Genomic DNA, 20,304 nt, shown 5'->3' with positions numbered 1-20,304 from the left:
CTTAATGATTTCCTGCCAAGGGCCATTGAAAAAATTATACATTAGCTTAAAAATTGTGTTGGGAAGCCATTTATCTTATTTCACTTCACTTTTCACTTAATAAATACTGATAGTTCTTAAATACAAATCTTTCAGAACTCAAAACAAGTATGTTCTGAGAAGAGAATTGGTGATTCCAGTCATGTAGTCTGGGTATTAAACGGTCGTTTATTGTAGGACTTCCATGATGTATGTCAAACATGTAATTTTTGATTGAAACTCAATAATTTTCAAAACATATCTGAAAGACAATTGGCCTGAAGCACTGAATCCTTCTTTTTCCTCCTTCCCCATTTATGCACAGCATTTTAGACCAAGCAAAGGAAACAGTTTATCATTGCTAAATAATGGGACTGATTGCCCAAAATGCAACTTTTTCTATTTTTTTGTATTATATAATTCTGTTGGAAAGATATTAACACCTTTTCATTGGGTAGGATTGTAAAAAACTAAATTTTCTTGCCCTAACTAATATTTAACTTCTTTTCTTTCTTCGAAAGGTAAGAGAGAAGCAAAAGAAGTAAGAAAATGCTGGGATCAGAACGAGGTGTTGTGGAAGAATGGCTGTCAGAATTCAAGGTGAACTGAGAAGATGAATGATATCTAAACCACTGGCTTTTTGCCACCATACATAGTGGGGTTTTTAGTATCAAATAATTAACATTTTAAATATCTATTACTTGATCTTTCAATTTCTTATAATGCATAAAGCATGCAAAGGTCTGTGTAATTGAGGGATACGCTTGTAGCGCATAATTCTAATAGTAGTTTATTTTTACTGTTTATTATTGTAGAGCAGAACACATCAATAGCAATGTGGTCTTTTAAACATTTTAATTGTGTATAGGTTAAGCTGATAGAATTTAACTAACAGCTGGATAATGCTGCCCAAATTTCCAATTGAGGAACTTTTTAATTAAAAACAATTAGTATATATTTATTTGGACTTTTAAAAAAGTTAAAGAAAGATACTTTATTTTTCCCGCATGATCTGCATAAAATAATTGTTTCATCATCAAGAATCTGATGTATTTTAAAGGTGTTTTGCATGTTGGTAATTATGCTGAGTGAAATACAGGATAAGGCATATGCAAAAACAGGATTTCATGACTGATAAGAAATTAGTCTGTTATTTAAATTAAGAATTAGTAATTCCTCACATCATTGATGAGAGTTAAGTAATTATGTGCTATTGTTGGAAATTTGTTTAAGTTCCAAGGATGCAAAATCCACAAACGTGGTTGCTTGGGGAAGACTCGAGGCTGTCCATGCTCATTCTATACTCTCCACACCTCTTAAATAAGTTGAGTTGATTTGATAAAGTCTTCAAAAAGAGCCTGTTATGTACAGGCTATCAAGAAAGAGTCCTCATATCAAACTAGAGTAAATGATTTATGAAAGATGAATCTAAACAGCTTTTGGATTTAATCCTGAAAGTGGTTAAGTGCTCCCAAATGCTATTTGTATGGAGTAATTGTACTCAGCAGTTAGGTTACAAGTCTGAAAATTTACTGAACTTCAGAACTTTTCTTTGATGTGGGGGTGAGACTTTATACTTGGAAGCATTTATTTGTCAAGGTAACCTTTTATTTTTCTTTAGGCATTACCTGAATCACAAATTTCCAGCTATGCAGCTACATTGCACCGAAAAAAACCACTGGTACCAGCTCTTTATAAGGTCATTCAAGACCCAAATAATGAGGTAGGAGATTTAAAAAAACTATTTGTATTCTCATTCCTGGATCTTTCACATCTACTAAAACTAAAGTAATGGAGAGGAAGATTGATTCTTTTTTCTGATGTAGTCCAACATGGGTGTCATCCCTCTTTTTAGTCTCTTGTTTTTTGACAGTTACTTTAATGCCTTTCTTGTAAGACACAATCTCATCTGCTTCCAAAAATACAGTTTCTGCTGTCTGCTGGATTCTTCTTGCCACAGCTGACTGTTGTGTTTTGTTTGGCATGAGTTGGTTTTGCTGTTTCAGTTTGGGTTTTTTTGTTGTGTTTTTTGGGAGCAGGGGTTCGAGCTTGGGTGGGGTTTTTTTAAAATTGTTTTTTTAAGTTCTCAGAAACCACCTTTCAGTCATAACTGAGACAAAGTAAGCCTTACAGTGAAACTCAGAAAGACCAATGTTCTTCTTGTGTGGTGGCTTTTTGCAGTGGAAGATGGAATCAATTTTTAAAATGCCATTAAGATAACAAGATCTCATGCTTATACTAGTATCACTTTTGTGTAATTTGGTTTACATTGCTGTAAACAAGAGCAGAACCAGGGCCCCAAAATATAAACAGACACAATGAAAACTCAGCGTACCCTTGTACATAATCCATTTTGCAAGTGACATAAAACTGAGCTTTCCAACCCCCTGGCTTCTGTGAGGAGCATTTCTGGGCAAGTGTGTGAAAAATAACTTCTGAATAAATTGTGCAAGCATACCATTCTGTGACATGTAAACTACTTCAGATAAAATGCTTACAAATACTTGGTATATCATCTGTGACTTCTCATATATTTATAAATTAAATGGTTAGTGTACACAGCAAGGAAGTTCTTTATTTTTCCAAGTACAGCTCAGCTGCTTTAGGAAGCTGAATGGTTGATTGAGCTTCAAGGAGATTGCATAATGCTCATGCAATTGAAAAAAATAAAAAAGGCTTCATAGCTGTCAGCTTCATTTCAGTATTATAAATAACCTGCATAGTGACCTTTTTCTTTGTACTGAAAGCTGCTGTTATTCTCTCTTCAACCTGAAGCCACCATTGCTGCTGTCTGTGTATTTGTGTTTGTGTAGACTCCTGAAAACGTAAAAGCTTCTCATTGCTTTGAGAATAAGCATTTGATTTATTTTTTTTCAAAGAGCAAAGAGCTAGATTTGCAGAAAGGGCATCTTTTTAGGGTGATCTTATGTTATTGCTCACTGATGCTTGTCAGAGATTACTCTTTGGAACAGCTGTTGTTGTTTGGGCCTGATCCTGATACCAGGTATAAGATAAGCAATCCTAGACACAAAGGTGTCCAGCTTCAGGTTCTACTCGTTAAGGCAGGATGTGTTTCCTTGTTGCACTTCTTCCAACGTTATTTGCATGTGAGGAATACAAACAAAGTGAATTCATTACTTTGCATAATTCCGTAGTAATATTTGTCTCTGACTGAGAGGGGTTTTTAAATATGCTTTATAGGGCATTATTTGTTAGAAGGGTAATTCATAGCTTATGAAGATTAAGCATATCTTCATAGTAGACTACTCTAAACATACACTTTCTGGATTCTTAAAATTGATGGGCAAGTAATTCTTTAATACAGCTTATTCTAAAATTGACTGAGTTTTAAAACTTCTGGAAAGTGGCAAACTGTTTAGGGCAAACATGAATTTTTCTACAATCACGTAGTTCTATCTTGATAAGACCAGGATTATTAATTTAACATGGAATCAGCATGCCTAGGAACCAAACAGCCAAGGTGTTTCTCTCTTTTGGCAGGTGTCTACTACTTTGTGAGCTATTAAATGAAGGCAAACATATTGACAGGTTAAATACAATTGTTACTGTTGACCTTTGAGGAAGTGCCCTGACTTTTAAAATATAAAGTTGACTGGAGCAGAGATTGGCATAAAGCATAGAGTGTGATCTTGCTCATCAACAGCTAATTTAACTGAATAATATATTGGGTTTTGTGTAGTATTTGAATTCAGAAGGGAAGTGCTTTTGAAGTACTGTTTTTCAGATAGTTTTATAATTTTTAGGGTTGGTTTATGGCTGTAGACAATACTCTATGGATGTCAAGTTAATGCACTACTGAAATTCAAATATTGAATTGTCATGTGGTGCTAATTAGTTTAGCTCAGGGCAGGAGTGAAACAGAGTGAGATCACCTCTGCAATGCCAAGCAATCCCAGATCCATTACTCTTCAAATAATACATGGTTTCACCCATTATGTTAAAGTCTAAAATAAGCACATTTTATTTTCTACAATTTTTCAAAAAGACAAGTATTTCCCATATTTGTCATGCATTTTATAAAGCATTATATTTAACTTCAAGATATGGCTCTTAGGATTTGGAAAGCTTGTAAAATAAGCCAAAGGAAAGCTATTCATCATCTTCCTTAAAACATGAGTGGTTTGCATCTCTGTGAGATATAAAAAGAAGAGTGAAAATTAGATCATTGACACTCATTGCATATTTAAGCCGGTAAAAATGTCATTTGTTTTTTATGTTTATTGCTGCTTATGCTAATAGGAAAGCTCTTATAATTATTTTGTTTGTTGGGAAAAAGAGAGGCTTATAAGAGAGATTTTACTTCGGATTTTTTTGCTGACTTCTGTGCTATTCAGTTTGCTTTGGCTTTGGACTGAAAGATCTTTGGAATTAAAAAGTGTGTGCCAGTTCATGTATACACCCGCTACTGATGACAAAAGCTCCATTTCCTCTGTTTATCCAGTGTCTTCTCAGTATGTGTATTCAGAGAATTACTTGGAAGAGACTGGCTCTTTGGAAAGCCAGATAACTAGGATGCAAAGAAAACATTTGTTCTTTCCCAGAGTGTCGAGTTTTGTGTTTCCAGGTGGGAGACTGTCATACTCTACTTTGATAGGAAAATCCTGGGTGTTTGTGCTTTTGCAAATATTGATGTTGTAGCATCTTTGTGATGGCAGCTTTGTCTTGTGGAAAAAGCTTGCAGCTTTTCTTACAGCTCTGAACACACCAGAAGTGCTATAATAGTTGCAGGTTTTTACCTAAGTAATTGCAGTTGTTAAACATTTTCCACAACAAACATGACAACTACAACTACTAAAAATAGGGAGAATTCCAATGCTTGCAGCACCACTGACTGGATATTGCTTGTATCTTTTTAGGGAACATGTCTCCCCAGTCTTTACTTAAAAGACTAATTTTATAAAATTTTTGTTTGAGAGTAGGTAGAATAAACTTAGTAACTGCTCTGGTTGAGTGTCATCTGACTTAGCTAAAACAATTTTTTCTTTTCCACTGTTTTTGATGGGACTTGGATTAGACTGGCTAATTTCAAATAGGAAACAGCTTTGGGCTGCTGTCATCTCTAATCTAAGTACTATTTATAGCATTGCCATTGTATATATCTGGTTTCAGCTAATATTTTTAGCTTTTCTTGTACTTGTCATCTCCCTGCAGATATGCTTGTATGTTTTGTTTTCAGAGAATTTTCTTCTTTCTGTTCTCTTTTTAATCATATTTTCTTTTAAAGAAAAGTCTACATATTTATTTCGTGACATCCAAATTACTTAGTAACCACCTCTTTAATTTGAACTTCTGAAACGTGTTGGGCCTTTCATAAAACAAGGATACAGTTCTGAGGATTTGAACATTTACTGTAACAGTTGAGTTTCATAATTATTGTCACTTTTAGATAGGAGTTTCTACTAAATACATACCAATTAAGAAAAGATATACTTATGCCTCTTTTGAACATAAAGTGCTATACATTTATGAAATACTGGAGTAAATATACTACCAGAAAGCTGTGCCATTTTTTCCTTAAAATGGTTGTAATAGAAGCTTTACAGACTTCTAATGTAATTTAGATCCTGAGCCAAAACTTAAGTGGTCAGTTATTTTATATCTATCTTTCTATTTTTCTATACATGCATACTAATATAGATGTGTGTGTGTATAGATAAGACTTGTAAAAATCCATTTGTTCTAAATGATGAACTTCTCTCATTCTGTATCAACATTGTCCATGTCATCTTTCTTTGCTCTTCTTGTAGAGTCACTCTTTGCTTCTGTCGTAAGTGCTGGCTTCTGGCTCAGAGTAACAAGTCTGTCAGTCAGAAGCCTTGTTACACAAGGTACTTACACCAAAGCCTTGTTTAAGAAGAGATTTCTCTGACAGCTGAGTTTTATTTTACGTAAATGTCATGTTATGGCTTACGTAATCAGTGGTTAAATATGGTGTGCTACATTGACCAGAATATTGTGTGTTGGAAATGAAACTGTTTCCTAGGTGATGCTCTCTTAATAGAGCATTCTGTCAAATTTTTGTTTTATGTTTGTGATGTACCAGTGTAAAATATCTAAGTGTAAATACAGGTATGTGAAATTGTACATTCATAGAGCTTTATGGCGTTGCACATTTATCAAACTATTATTCAAACTATTCAAATTCAGAAATATTGGTCCCTCTGTTGTTAGCAAGAGACTCCTGAGTTTTTTAAGAGGATGGATAGTTCATAATAAACCACAGAAATATATCTTTGTGCAGCATAGCAAAAGTGTGCCTCTCAATTCTACAGGAAATTTATGATACTGTGATTATGATGAATAGACAAATTAATAAAAAAAGAATGCATCAAAGTCCATGAAATATGCTACTAATGCTCTGAAAGTCCTAAGGTGCACATGCCTGGGAGTGAGAGAGGGGTCATATATGCCTTATCTAATCTGTATGAGAGCTACATGAAGCATGTACTGTTAGAAAGATGATTTGAGGTTCTGGTGTCTGTTTTCTGACTCTGTACCTCTTCTACACAAATATGGATGCCTTAGGTTACATGTATGCCTCTGTCTTTTTGGACAGTGAATCCCATAAGTATTTTCCTTATGTCAGATCATCCCATTTGGTACAACTCAATATTAGATAGTGGTCACAGACCTTACAAAAGTTTGTCTTGGAAATTTAACTTTTTTTCAGTTTTTTTTTCCCTCTAGTTTTGATTTTAGTAATGAAAAACTTGATTAGTCATGGGAAAGAATTAGACTGTTTAGTATGGTTCCTTCTATTTTTTTTGCTGTTCCCTAACAGTTACATGGATGCATCTTAGGTATTGGTTTAGCCTTGTAGGCCTTTAAAATGTCAGGTTTACATCATGCTTTTATCACACTGACTTGATAGGGGCCTTTTTTTTCATTCTTGTACTGCAACCTGAAGTGCAGCTCAAAATGAAAAGAGCAGTTTGTATTGTAATGAACACGCTCAGTTATTGGTTCTGAGATTCAAAAGGTGTAGATAAGAAATTAATTGATATTTCTGTCAATGGACTTGTCATTAGCAGCTGATCTTTAACCTTTGCACTTCCATAGACCTTACAATTGCAGTTAAGTTTTACGGTGCCCATAGTTCAAACCATGTGTCTGTCACACGCCTTAAATTAGTCCCTGTACAGGAAATAGATCTTGTACTGACAGCCCTGGAGAAGAATCTTCTCAAGGCACACGAGGTAGTGGCTGTAGTGGCCACATGTCCAAATACTGCATACAGTATTTGTATGACAGACCTCAGGTCTGTCCTTATGGATCTCCTTAAAGAGAATGCAGATACCAGTCTGATCCATTTGCTTACTTGCCATCAGGGATTGCAATTTTTACTGACTGCTGTGGCTATGGGATATAGCCCTTAGATTTGTTGCTTCACTCTCCCTTATTAGAGAAGCCTACCAGTCAGTGATTAGCTTTTTTGCCTTTCCACAGCTCCTGGAGCCTGTTTGCCACCAGCTCTTTGAACTTTATCGGAGTTCTGAAGTTCGGCTCAAGAGATTCACGCTGCAGTTTTTGCCAGAGTTGATCTGGGTTTATCTGCGTCTCACTGCCAGCAGGGACAGGCAGAGTAATGGCTGCATTGAGGCACTGCTGCTTGGCATTTACAACCTGGTAAGTGAGATGAGTGGGCATGGCTGGGGAAAGCTTTGATCTGACATTTTTGCATCACTGACCACTGGGAATAAAGTAAGCTACTGGAATAACAGATTTTATATTAAAATACACTTGAAGGAAAGTGTATTTAATATGGAGAAAAGCATAATGTAATGAAGGTTTAGTAAAGATGTGTTGCAAAATTTTTTTTGGTTTATAATTACATTTTTTGGAAAAAACCTTTTCACTGAAAAGGATCATCTCATGGGCTTTCTCAAACTTTATATATTTCTGTTTGTAAGAAAATTAGGTAGCCCTCCTTAATGTTTCAAAATAGGACTTTTTATGATTGTCAGGCTCATATGCTTAGTCAGTCTTGATGTGTCACTTCCCCTGCCCTCCCACATACTCTGAGTGAGTCCTTTTTAAGGGTAGTTTGAAGGTGAAGCCGCTCTGCATGTGAGCACTCAGATACCTGCATGAGTACATTTGAGTCAGGTAACTGTCTTGAGGTCAGGTAACTGTGATTTTAAGAATAAGTAAAAGTAGCTGTAAATTATTAAATTTGGCTGTTGGATGTAAAAGCAGTTTTTCACATCCTTACCCTAACCTGGAAGTGTTCACTTTTGTAATGTTTTTAGGCTGTTTGATAAATTCAGCAATACTCCCACAAGAGACATTCTCTAGTGGGAATTTCTCTTAAAACATACTCTACTGAAGTATCACCCTTCCCTCTAATGTCATTGTAAACCCCTCCTTTAAATTGAGGGTTCTATTTCTACACATAAGATACAGAATAGCCAAACTGTGATTCTTAAAATAAAATGTATTCTAGTTAATTGTCTGTAGATCAACTCTTAACAACTGGAAGATCGAGTTATTTTAGATTTATTCTGATAGAAAAAAACAGAGGAAACTGCTTGGAAACTGATTTTTTGTACTGTTTATTGGATTGAAGTAGCACTTTTGTCTTTTCTCCCTTTTTTCATGAATGTTCTGCAGTTCATTTGAAAGTCATGTAGGTGATTAATATTTTTTAAGGACAGTAATATCTCCATTCTCTGCATATTCAGAAAGAAAGAGACCTCAAAATGAACAGTGGCTTACACTATTTTTTATCTTTAATGAAGCTGATATTTTTCTGCACAAATACTGAGAGTAAAGTTGTTTTCTGAATACTTAGAAAGTGAAAGGGATAAATAAGTGTTCTGACAAATTCTGTCAGCCATCCTCCTGTTATAATCCTTGAAGCCTGCTACAAGTACTGAGCTACCTTGGGTGAAACCTTTACATAAACTGGAATGACTGGAGCTTATTGTTTGAAAATTTGCTGTACAAAGTGCAAGGGCAAGATTTTAAACTCCTTGTTGCTGTAGCCTTATATAATTGCTCCTAGGATATTTTCTTTAAAAACTGCAGAGTTTGCTTATGTAGTAGCCTAGCAACTACAAAATCTGACCAGTTTGAAAGCCTTTGAAGAAAACATTGTGTGTTTCCTCCTGAGGAAACTTTGCCAGTCCCCTTGATTTCACCTTTTCTCTGTGGCACATTTATTATGAAATACTACCCGTTGTCAGCAAGTGACTCATCAGCCCTTCTGTGTCAGTATCTTCAGTCTTAGTCATCAAGGATCCAGTGCTGGGGTTTTTTAAGTGTTGCACAGAGTTCTACAGAGCAGTTTGTGACAGAGGTCTTTTCCCACCTAATGAATATGTATGTTGATATTGTTGGTATTCTGCAAATGCACAGAGTCCTTGGGGTGTTAATAGTCTTATGAGATCAGGACATCTAACTTACTTGTTAAATGCCTTCTAAGAGCGGTAAGATATTCCAACTCCCTGTCTCCTTACTTCTGTTTGAGTTCTGGCTTTGTTTTTAATGCAGGAAATCGCTGACAAAGATGGAAACAACAAAGTTTTGTCTTTCACCATCCCTTCGTTATCTAAACCCTCAATATATCATGAGGTAAGAGAGCTGCTGTGGTAAATTAAAATTGCATCTATTAGAGGAATGGAAACTGGATCCATTTGATGCCACAGGCCATTTTAGATGCACCTTGTTGCAGTGAGTTTTCAATGTCTGTAGCTTGCAGTTAGTGTAATAGAATGCAATAGAATTTGTAAAAGAACAGGAATATAAATGTTAAAAGATCTTTGCTGACTGCGCATTTTTAATAATTATGTTGTAGTTGCCACGGTGTTTTTTTGCCTGTTACATGTTAGCATAAAAGCAGTCTTCTTTAGTTCAGTTAGAACTTGGAATTGTGTTTTTCTTTCACTACTGTTTCTACTGTTTCTGTGTGATCAGTACAAACCTACTGTACATGGATGTGTAAGAATCAAAGTTGAAAATTGCTTTCACCTACCACACGTCATAACAATAAAGCTAGGTAATGTTTTTAGATTAACTGTATTCTGGAGTAATGTTCATTTTTACAGATCACAAGTTAAGTGTATTTTTAATCTTAGATAGTTGGGAGTTTTAATACTTCTGGGGAAATTTTACTTATGACTTAACTTCTCCCCCTCCTTCCTTCCTTCTCCCCTCACCTACTTTTAGCCCTCTACCATTGGATCCATGGCTTTAACTGAAGGAGCGTTAAGTCAGCATGATCTTATCAGAGTAGTTTACAGTGATCTTCATCCTCAGAGAGAAACCTTCACAGCACAGAACCGGTAAGTGGATGTACTCCTAATATTAAAGGTGCTTCACTAGGGAGAACAGTCCTTAAACAAAACAAAAATATTTGTGATCAGTCTTTCTCAGCATTAAGAGCTCGGAAATAAATCTAGAGAACAACAATTTTCTTTGTTCCATCCTTGTATGTTCTTCTGATAGTTAATTTTGAGGAGTAACTTCTCTGTCATTTCTGTGTCAAAGATATTCTTTGGTTTTATGGCCATCTATTCAATTTTTCCTAGAAGTTTAACAAAATTCAGCTTTGGATGAGGGGCTGTGACTCTTTTTTTCTGCTGGAGGAAGGGAATGGAGCTAAGTGGATAGACAGAACCAGGAATGAGAGCAATTGCCCTGCTGTTTAATGACTGCCAGCTTTACCTGTGTCTAAAGACAGCACTGGGAAAACTGATAAAAGAATTTTGAATGCATTGCAGCCATTTTCACTTCTGTAACTGCCCAAATATTATGCCGTATCTCGTTTCCCTCATCGTTACTGCATATGTTTATGGCTTTCAGGATTTTCAGAATAATAAATTTAAGTGTTTATAGTGAACCTTTGATAGCCTGTTTCAAGTTAGTGAATTATAATGAAAGAGGATTAAAGGATTTGTGTGTTTACTTCTGAGACTTCTTCCTGTGGGATGCTTTTTGAGACTGAATTATAGATTTCTTGTGTTAATTTCAGTGAAATATTAAGAATATGAACAATGCAAGATTTTGCTCTTCTCTTTTCAGGTTTGAGGTGCTGAGCTTTCTTATGCTGTGCTACAATTCAGCTATTGTCTACATGCCTGCTTCTTCTTACCAGTCCCTCTGTACGATGGGTTCCAGGTGAGACACTTGCCTTTGAAGTAGTCTTCAGGGTCATCTAGACTTATAAATATTCATCCAGTAAAGAAAAGTGCTTTCTGATGGGGATGGATTGGTTCTTGGTACGCTTCCATCATTTTCACTTGAGTTGTGGCTATGCTAAATTTGCCAAATATGTTTCATTTTTCTGTATCTGAAAATTAGATCTGTTCTTTGAGCAGGGAAGCAAGATATTTTATATGCAAGGGATTTCTGTTGTTTTGGAGACAGTGCCACAGTTGCTATGTATCAGTGGCCATGTGTTGCTTCCGTGAAGATTCAGACAGTAAACTGATGCAATAAGGATATGATAAATTGTCCTGGTTTTAATGTAGGCAGTATATGGGAAGGCAGGCCCTTTTTCAAGGGTCAGAAATATTTCTTACAAGGCAGCTGAGAGCATTTCTCAAGACTATGGTATGTGTGTTATCTGACTTTACGTATAAGGTGACTGCATGCTGTCATCGTGCATTAGATAGGAGGTGACATGCTTCCCTTCTGCACCACTGAAATGTTTCCTTTAGAGAAAATTGGTTGCAGTTACTGAATTTTAGGGAGAGTCTCCTGGCTGGTAGTAGAGAACATCTTGCCACCCTTGTTCTTTAGAAACTGGTTATGATTTGAGGAAAACAGGTGGAACTGTTTGCTACATGGGAGTAACACTGGACTATCAGCGAGCCACGTATCAAGGCAGTGCTACAAAACTGCTCTAATGATCAGGAATGCAACATCGAAATGTTCTATGTCATGTATTTATATTAAAAAAAATAAATTCAAAAATAACTAAAATCTCTGTGATATGAAGACATTTGTAGTCATTGTGGAGTTAATAATTCCTTGCAATGGTGTTGTTTTTAGGCTGTGTGTGAGTGGATTTCCCCGGCAGCATGAGAAACGCTGGAAGGAGCACTGTGGTAGAGTGGTGTTGGACCCTGACTTCATGGTGCAGCTGCTCACAGGAGTCTATTACGCCATGTAAGTGGACAGGGTTTTCTTACCTTAAGAGAAAGGTTTGCTCTTACATGAATTAAAATACAAATGCCACTTCTTTTATAACTGAAAAAAAAGTTAGACTCATAACACAGATCTCTACTTGATTAGTGTATTTCCCATTACTTGCTTATTCATCCAACAGATAATTTGAAAATATTTTTCTCAGCACTGAATTAGGATATGAAGGGGCCGCAGTAGGTGCTGAAGAGAGTTAGGCTTCTGATTGCAGCTTTCTCCACCTTGTCACTACCACAGATACCTTCTGTTCACAAGCATAATGAGCTTGGATGCCAAGATAAACTGATGAAATTCAGACCTCTTAAATGTCAGTAGCATCTGAGGCAGCAAAAATACATTTCTGGTGCAAATTCAGCTCTGCTAAGTAGCATTAGCATTTGCATATTGGCCCTTTTTTTAAAAGTTTGTCCTGATTATGGCATTGATTTTGTCTTGTTTGGAGAGAACATGGAACAGCTTTCTTATTACACCAACAAGGTAACAAAATACGTTGTAGTGTTAAAAAGAAGTGAATGTACACTGCGCTGTACATACAGCTGATGAATTTGCTACATAAGGTGAGAAGTACAAAGCTGGATTTGGGCAGAAAAAAGGACAAGTTTTTTTCCATAAAATGTGGAAGATAAATATCTGTCTTTACTTTTTAGATATAATGGTCAGTGGGAACTTGGCCAGGAGGTATTGGAGGACATAATTTACAGAGCACAGCTTGAACTCTACTCCCAGCCCCTGCTGGTAAGAAACAATCCCTTGTAATTTATGGGCTTGGTTAAGAGGAGTATGGATGTGTTTCTGAAGCAGCCTGGTAATGAAAGCTTTTGTGTCCATTCACTGCACTATCAAATGCAAATGATTTGTTAGCAGCTGGTGTTTGCAACATAGCTATTTATACTATACTTTTTCCACTGAGTATTAAGCCAGGGTGTTGGGATCTTCTAGGACTCACTGAAACTGAAAGCTAGGATTTTGCTAATATATTACAGTTAGCTCAAAATGTTTATGTTATTTTGACATAAGCTACTGGCGAGTGGTTCAAAGAAGCTTAACTGAATAGTTGTGTGTTATGGGGCATTGGTTGCCAAAAAGGTGTTTTCTTTGCTTCTAGACCTTCATCAGGGTTGAGAATAAACTGTAGGTAACAAAGTAGAGAAAGCAACAGCAGGATACAGGTGAAAGTGAAAAGAAGCTCCAATCCCAGAGTCAGTGCCAGATTTTGTTTGATAAAGTCACACAGGTCTTAATTTTTACATTGTTTGGAGGAACAGCAATGAAATGGAGTAGTTCTGATTGCAGTGGGGATTTTTTTAGTTTTCACTGTATTTGCTGTTCCAATCATGAAAAGAGAGAAGAGAAATGGGTAAAGTGGTGAAACTGGGCTGGATGCAGGTGGATGTGATAGGGAAGGATGAGAAGGTTGGAAGAGAGAAAGGGGAAATTTTTGTCAGACGTAGGAATGAGAATCAAAAAAAGAGGGAAAATTAAGGAGAATAAAGTAGATTAGATTGCTGTTTCAGTTGCTGCATCAGAATTGTGGCTAGAAGCCTTTAGTCCTCCTCTGAACTAACAGCAGTAAAATGTCATTGCTTTTTACATAACTGACAAAGGAGTGGATTGGCAAAAATCTTTTTATGTGGCAATCTGAGATCACTCTTTTCTGAACTAAATTGCATAAAATTATTCTCCAAATATATTAATATTGGCTGTAAAATTTATCTACAGGCTTTCTGACACTGCTGCATTTTAAATGCCTGCTATGCATTGAATTATTATAATAGTTGGTTCCTTTTGGAAATGACTCATCACTCCATTAGACTGAAAATTTTAAATTAAATATTGAACCTGCTGAATTGGGCCATCCTATCAAACTACTGCATTTGAAAAGTGTGTAGGAGGATCTGGAACTTGATGATATTACAATTTTTAATTTTCATTGTTCATTTCTAATCAACTTAGAATCAGTCCTTAGAGGTTAGTTGTAAGAATCTTCTAGATGTCTTTGGTTTTTTTTTTTTTTCCCAAAGGTCCTATTGATTCTCCATCCTGTTCTTTGGTGACATCATGATGTCACCAATTTTTTACCCCTTTCTGGTTGTCAGGTTTTTCCTGCATATGCATGTAGGCCTATTGGGAGAGGGTTTTTTTAATACTTTCATCATTGCTTGCTTCCTGTATTGTTTTACTAATGTTTTTTCAAGGTAGCTTTAAGAAATTGTCCATTTTATCTAAAAAATTACCTGCTTTTCTTTGTCTTAATGCTATATATTCAAGCAATTTGACTTCTAAAAAGATTGGAGCCCTTTGGTCTCCTTGTATTCTTCAGGAGATGTGTAGAATTTAACAGCATTATAAAATTCTGTCTTTTAAAACGAAAACTACTAGCACCAAATAAATATCATCTGGGATGGTTCACAGATAAGTTTCTAAGCTCAGCTTCTGCCTAGGATTTCCTAAGAGCAGGAAATTCTTTGAAGTCTAATATTCAGGCAAACCCCCACATTAGGATTATTTTTAGATTCTTGTATTCCAGTACCTATTTTTGTAATTAGGGAATACCATCACTCATTATTACAATGAGAAACATCATGATCCCTGTGTTTGTTTCTTGGAGAAACATTTTTGACCATTTAGTAGATCCATGCTTTATTTTCATAGGGTTTTATTGCCTGTAGAAAAAAAAGATTAAGCTTAAAAACCCAAATGGAAAACAGCATCAGAAAGCTATGAAATATCTGCAGTGCAGAAGGGTTTTCTGTTACTCTTACCCAGAGACTTCAGTGGCAAGGGCAGGCAGTAACACAAGGGAAAGGCCTTTTCGGGTTAAAGAAAATTATTTCTGTTAACAAACACTGGGTACTGGTCAGGAAACCTGAGAGCTTCTAGAGAGACAGACTGCTCACCAAGTGTCAGAATCAGCAGCACATTGGACCCAGAGAGCAGACTGGTTCCAGTCAGTCTTTGCCTCAGTACAAGGAGTTCTGCATGTTTTTCAGACAGAAATCCCAGACTTCAGAGCAGAGACACACAGGCTTTCCAAGTGCAGTGCACAAGAACCATGGATCAGCAAGTCCCTATTGTGACAGCAGCTTTATCAAATGTATTTTATTGGTGCTCTTATTGAATGTTCTTTCCTTGGAGCTTCTTTCTGGTAGGCAAGAGTGGATGTCTGGCCTGAAACCAACCTTCCTTTGTCGTTGATAGCTGCAGACTTGGCTTGCCAAGTCTGAATTGTGCTGTGTGTTTGTTTTCAGTGCTGGATTAGACATTGTGAGCAAGTGTTTTTGCATCCTGAAAGATCATGGTTTTAAGGGTGTTTTTGTCAGACAAGGACTGTGACTCATTCAAACTGGTTGTTTAGATTGTTTCAAAGATTTACTGTTGCACTGATTTTATCTCCATATGGTTTTCCTGAGTCCCCAGAAGTACAGTTTGTGCTGCTAGAAAGGGCCAGCCGTTAAAAAGTCCAACAAGCAGAAATGCTCTGTCACAGTTCTGGTCATGGTGCAGAAGTGTTTTGCTACTAATGTTTAGATTGGTTTTTTGCATACTGACAAAGCTATCTATTCAAAAGAGGTAGCAACTCCAGTGAGTAGAAGACTTCGGAAAATCAAGGTGTGTTCATTTTATGGGTTGTGGTTTTGGGGGATTTTGAAGCTTTAAGTAATACTTTGTGTGCAGCAGCTTTGTTATTGTTGAGTATTGCCCATGCCATAGAGAACCAGTTTGCTTTTCTGGAGCTGGTACACAAATTCACTTTCGTTGAACAATTTATTTGTAAAGTAAGAAACATTACTGAAAGTTGTTTTTGTCTTTTTTAAAGTAAACCTCTAATCCCAAAGGCATTTTATGGGAAACTTTAAGAAGCAATTAAAACATCAAAGCCAAAAGAAGTCACTTGTTCTCTTCAAAGCTGCAGAACGTAACTTCTGACTTTATAATAGGCTATTACAATTTTAAAAAGTAGGTTTAATAAAGATGAGTGTATTTTAATAACTTGATGCTCATTGCTTGAGTTGCAAATATTTTTTCTTTCCTAAATAAATCTTGGAGTACCTGCAGTCTAATCCCTTTGGTTAAGTTCTGTTGGGGTTGGTTTTAGGGAGGGGTATGGGGAAAGGTGTGGTGGAAATCAGTCCTGTCCCCCTGTTTGCAAACTGGCTGTTTGTATTGGCTTGGGCTGGGACGTAGTTTTATTGACACTCTTGTCATAAAACATAAATGGTATTTGCCTCGTTATATTGCAGTCTCTTTTGGATGGAGACCTTCCTGTATGTGTTGTTCATGTCTGTCACTACAGATGGCAAAGATAGAACAAAATATGTTGCTTCAAAAAAAAGGGAGAAAAATTAACTCTGATTTTGAGAAAAGGTTTGTGATGAGCTTTTCCATGTAATCAACTTTGAATCCTGGGCATTGCATCACTCATCTTAAGGGGAATCTGGTATAATTACCAATTCTTGCTTGTTCTCCTTTCTGTATCCAGCAAGAGATCCAATATTGCCATTAGTGCAATTAAGGACAGTAGTGGTACAGCATCTTACTTTTGTCTTAGGTTGCAAATGCCATGAAGAATTCACTGCCTTTTGATGCTCCTGATGCATCACAAGAAGGCCAGAAGGTACTAAAAGTAGAAGTTACTCCAACAGTCCCAAGAATTTCTCGGAGTGCTATTACAACAGCTTCTATCCGTCGTCATCGCTGGAGGAGAGAAGGTGAGCTGTCTGCCAGGAGCACATATTACAGTGTACTGTAGTCATCATCATCACTGTAATCTGGCTTCTGAGTTTGAATGTTTACAGAATGGGGGGGACACACACAACACCTTTTGTTTGTTTGTTTTTGAAAGTGATACTCCATAATAGTATATAGTATTTTACATCCTCAGAGCACTGCATGAACATGAATCTTTTGGGTGTTTGTTTTAGTTTTGATTTTGTGATAAACTGTGAAATAGATGAGGAAATGAGATGAGGAAACTGGAAAATGTTTAATAAGACTTCTTTTTTCTCCATTTAACACAGTATGAAATTTTAGGGTAAAGTGTGGCTTAGAATTTGAGTTCTTTGTTTAATCTGCACTAAAACTCAACTGCCTCCCATTGTAAAAAGCTCAGGGAATGAATGCTAACATCTAGACCTTAATAGGATTCCAGCTGCCTAAAGCTACTGATGGCAGTGGGAGAGGGAAAACCTGAACATCACACCTACCATCATATGACCCAGTTTTTTGGGGGGCTATAAAATAGGTTTGGATAGTTTAGAATTAGTCTTTCCACAGTGAGTACTTACATCGCATAGAAGCACGCTTGACTGTGTGAAGGAAAAAAAAGTAGCGATCTTTACCTTGATGTGATGACATCTTCAGTGTAGATGTAACAAAAAACTTGCTTTGAAATCACTTTGTCTACTTTTAAAGCTTTGTTACTTCATGTATAAAACATTAGTTTTAAAAAGCTGCATAATCACTGAAGGTAAAAAGGAGAATAACGTAAGAATCAACTGAGAGTAAAACGTCTGAAAACAGGAATTACATATTTTCCTGTGGTACACTTTCTCCTTCTATTTTTTATTATTCTTCTTGGTCACGTGCAAAAGGATTTGATGACCTCTGGTCATCAGCTCAATCAGGATGTCCAGGAAAACAAAGTAGCTGTCTCCTGTTTTTCAGGACTCTGCGTCACGTTTGTCTTCACTGTACTTGCCATTTTATTCATTTGCTGGTCTCTGGTCTACAGTACAGCCCACCTGTCCCTTTCTGTGGATGTTCTCACCACTTTTATCTAAGCATGGGTAGTGTTTTGTCTTTGTTCCATGTCTGCATAAACTTTCTATTTCCCTGCCTGGGTTGGAATGCCAAGAAAGGAATAGAAAAGCACTAAAATGTTATATGTTGAATCCCAGATGGCTTTGACTTCTCAATCGAGGCTGACTCAAGCATTCCTGGCTCCCCGATCCAACACGGCTCCACAGACCTAGGGATCAAACGTGAGCAAGAGGGGGAGGTGCTGATGCGCAGGACCCCTGAGCATGGCTTCCCGGAGCCCACCCTGGCAGCAGCCACTACAGAGGGTAGGACAGAGATGAGGAGGCAGAAGTCAGTGAGGCAGTTGCTGGAGGAGGATCCCGGCTCCCTATCCCCAAGCAGAACTTCTTTCCATTCTAGTGTGTGTTTCCGCTATCCCAGGGTGTATTAGCTTTCTTTGCAATACACGCATCCCCTGTATACCTAACATCAGGTCAGAACTACCTTTTGTTATCGTGTGGGCTGGCCTGGGGCTTGCATCTGTGTGGTGAAACACTGCTTGGCATGGCACAAAAAAAAAGGCAGGGGTAATATCCAAGAGCTTTGGGATTGCTTGGAAACTTTCTATTACTGAGCATGTTTAATCTGATATTAAGAAGAAAAAATATGCACCAGATGAACATGAGTCTAGTCCTGAAAAGTAGACAATACTGAGTAAAAATGGATTTGGCTCCATTTTAGTTAAAATAGTGTCTTGTTAGTCCACAGTTTTTAAATTATTCAAGAATGAAGTTTCCTGTTGCCATTAAAAGTCAAGCCTATCTAAAACAGGTATACAATTACAGATGTTTTATTTGTCAGTCATCCTTTAATTGAAAATTCATATACATATAACTCATTTAGAGCTGGCTGCTCTACAAGCACCAAAAAGTGCTTTATATTTTGAGGAAGAAATGACGTTGTCATGTTTCTAAAAACTTTAGAAACAATTACTGCTTTCTTTCTCAGTTGTGCTGTCCACATAAATGCTGTAGGGCTTCAGAGGCCTGCTTGGCAGCCAAGAATAGCAGATAGAGTAGGTGGTAGAATTTTATTTTACTTAAGTTCATCTACTTTTGAGTAAAGATGATTTCCTTGATGAAAGACATAGTTTCAAGTACTTGAATCATGATTTCTCCTCAAGATGAGAATTAATTTCTTACAGATTTAGCTGAACATATTTTCAAGTACTCTCCTATCTTAAGCCTTCTTCTCTATGTGAACATTCCTTTGGTGTTTCTAGCCTCTATAAGGATATTAGTTGATCATAAATGAGATCTATTTGCACATTCAGATATGAGCTACATTTGTTCTTCAGATTTGTTCTTCAGGAAACAATCATCTGGAGAATTTGGAGATGCAAATCTAGGGTTATCACAGAAGCATTACTTAAACAAAGTTGCTATCAGACAATAATTAACATCTCATCCTTCTGTAGAAGAGAGTGGCATAAAAACATTTAGTGCAGGTTTCTAATCTACTTGGTGCATTGTGAATTTGAGCATGCTCAGTAAATGATCCTGTCTTCTCTTAAATTCACTTTTCACTTGATCTTCCTCGGTTTTATAACTCTTTGCATGTGCATGACCTGAAGGATATAGAGAAGTCCTGAGCTGCATAGAACCTTCTGGGACAGGCAAGAAGTGGGAAGAGAAGTTGATGAAGATAATGCATTTTAGTTTTGTTTGAAGCCATTGATATAATTTGGCATATTATTGGATAAGGCATCGTTCCACATTCTCTGCTTCAATACAAGTGGATTGAATACCACTTACTTCTGTAACATCAGCAATGTATAATTGCGTTCTTGATCAAACTGAGTTCTCCAGCTGATAGCGTCTGGAGAAGGCCAAGAAAAGGAGTTTGGCTTGATTATCAACATAATTGTGGGAGTATATCCAGCAGTCTTGTTCGTTTTCTGACACTGATTTCACAGAAAGCTTCAGCCAGAAAACTCCCTCTCATAAATACCAGTTTGATGTCAAGCAGCACAAGGAGAGACTGATCACCTCTAGTGGCTTTTCAGTCTTCAGGTATAGGAAGGATAAACTTTTTTTAATTTTAAAATTTAAATTTTAAAAAGTATTTTTAAAAAGGTTTATAAAACCCCTTCTTCAGATCAGTGTTTTGACCCCTTAAGCAGAAAAAGATAAGACTTCAAGAATGACTTAGTAATGCAGTACAAGGTATTCTGCTTCTGGGTGGTTGCAGCTGCAGTTATGTGCACTGTTTTGGGTCAGTGGAGAACACTTGAGTCTGTATCGAAAGTACTAGTTGTGTATATGCAAAAATAACAAATTTGAGGACAGATTTGTTCTGATAAGGAACAGTGAGAGTCCT

General features: G+C 36.7%; 1 protein-coding gene across 7 annotated transcripts in view; it reads left to right on the top strand.

Moving 5' to 3' along the window:
- Positions 1–20,304, top strand: part of LOC134552028 (hyccin 2) — a 68,040-nt gene that overhangs the window by 19,245 nt on the left and 28,491 nt on the right. For 5 of the 7 annotated variants that reach the window (XM_063400258.1, XM_063400255.1, XM_063400254.1 and 2 more), the window contains 10 exons: positions 540–618; positions 1,640–1,741; positions 7,486–7,665; positions 9,532–9,612; positions 10,207–10,322; positions 11,062–11,157; positions 12,034–12,150; positions 12,834–12,921; positions 16,736–16,895; positions 18,084–18,251. In XM_063400258.1, the coding sequence (XP_063256328.1) occupies positions 568–618; positions 1,640–1,741; positions 7,486–7,665; positions 9,532–9,612; positions 10,207–10,322; positions 11,062–11,157; positions 12,034–12,150; positions 12,834–12,921; positions 16,736–16,895; positions 18,084–18,251 (1,159 nt within the window). In that variant the 5' untranslated portion in view covers positions 540–567. The remainder of the gene's footprint in view (positions 1–539; positions 619–1,639; positions 1,742–7,485; positions 7,666–9,531; positions 9,613–10,206; positions 10,323–11,061; positions 11,158–12,033; positions 12,151–12,833; positions 12,922–16,735; positions 16,896–18,083; positions 18,252–20,304) is intronic. The other 2 variants (XM_063400262.1, XM_063400261.1) reach the window with 1 other exon arrangement.

The sequence above is a fragment of the Prinia subflava genome, chromosome 6 (genome assembly GCF_021018805.1).
Source record: "Prinia subflava isolate CZ2003 ecotype Zambia chromosome 6, Cam_Psub_1.2, whole genome shotgun sequence".
Lineage (NCBI taxonomy): Eukaryota > Metazoa > Chordata > Aves > Passeriformes > Cisticolidae > Prinia > Prinia subflava.
The sequence above is the reverse complement of the archived record's forward strand: the minus strand, read 5'-3'. Positions and strand labels throughout refer to the sequence as shown.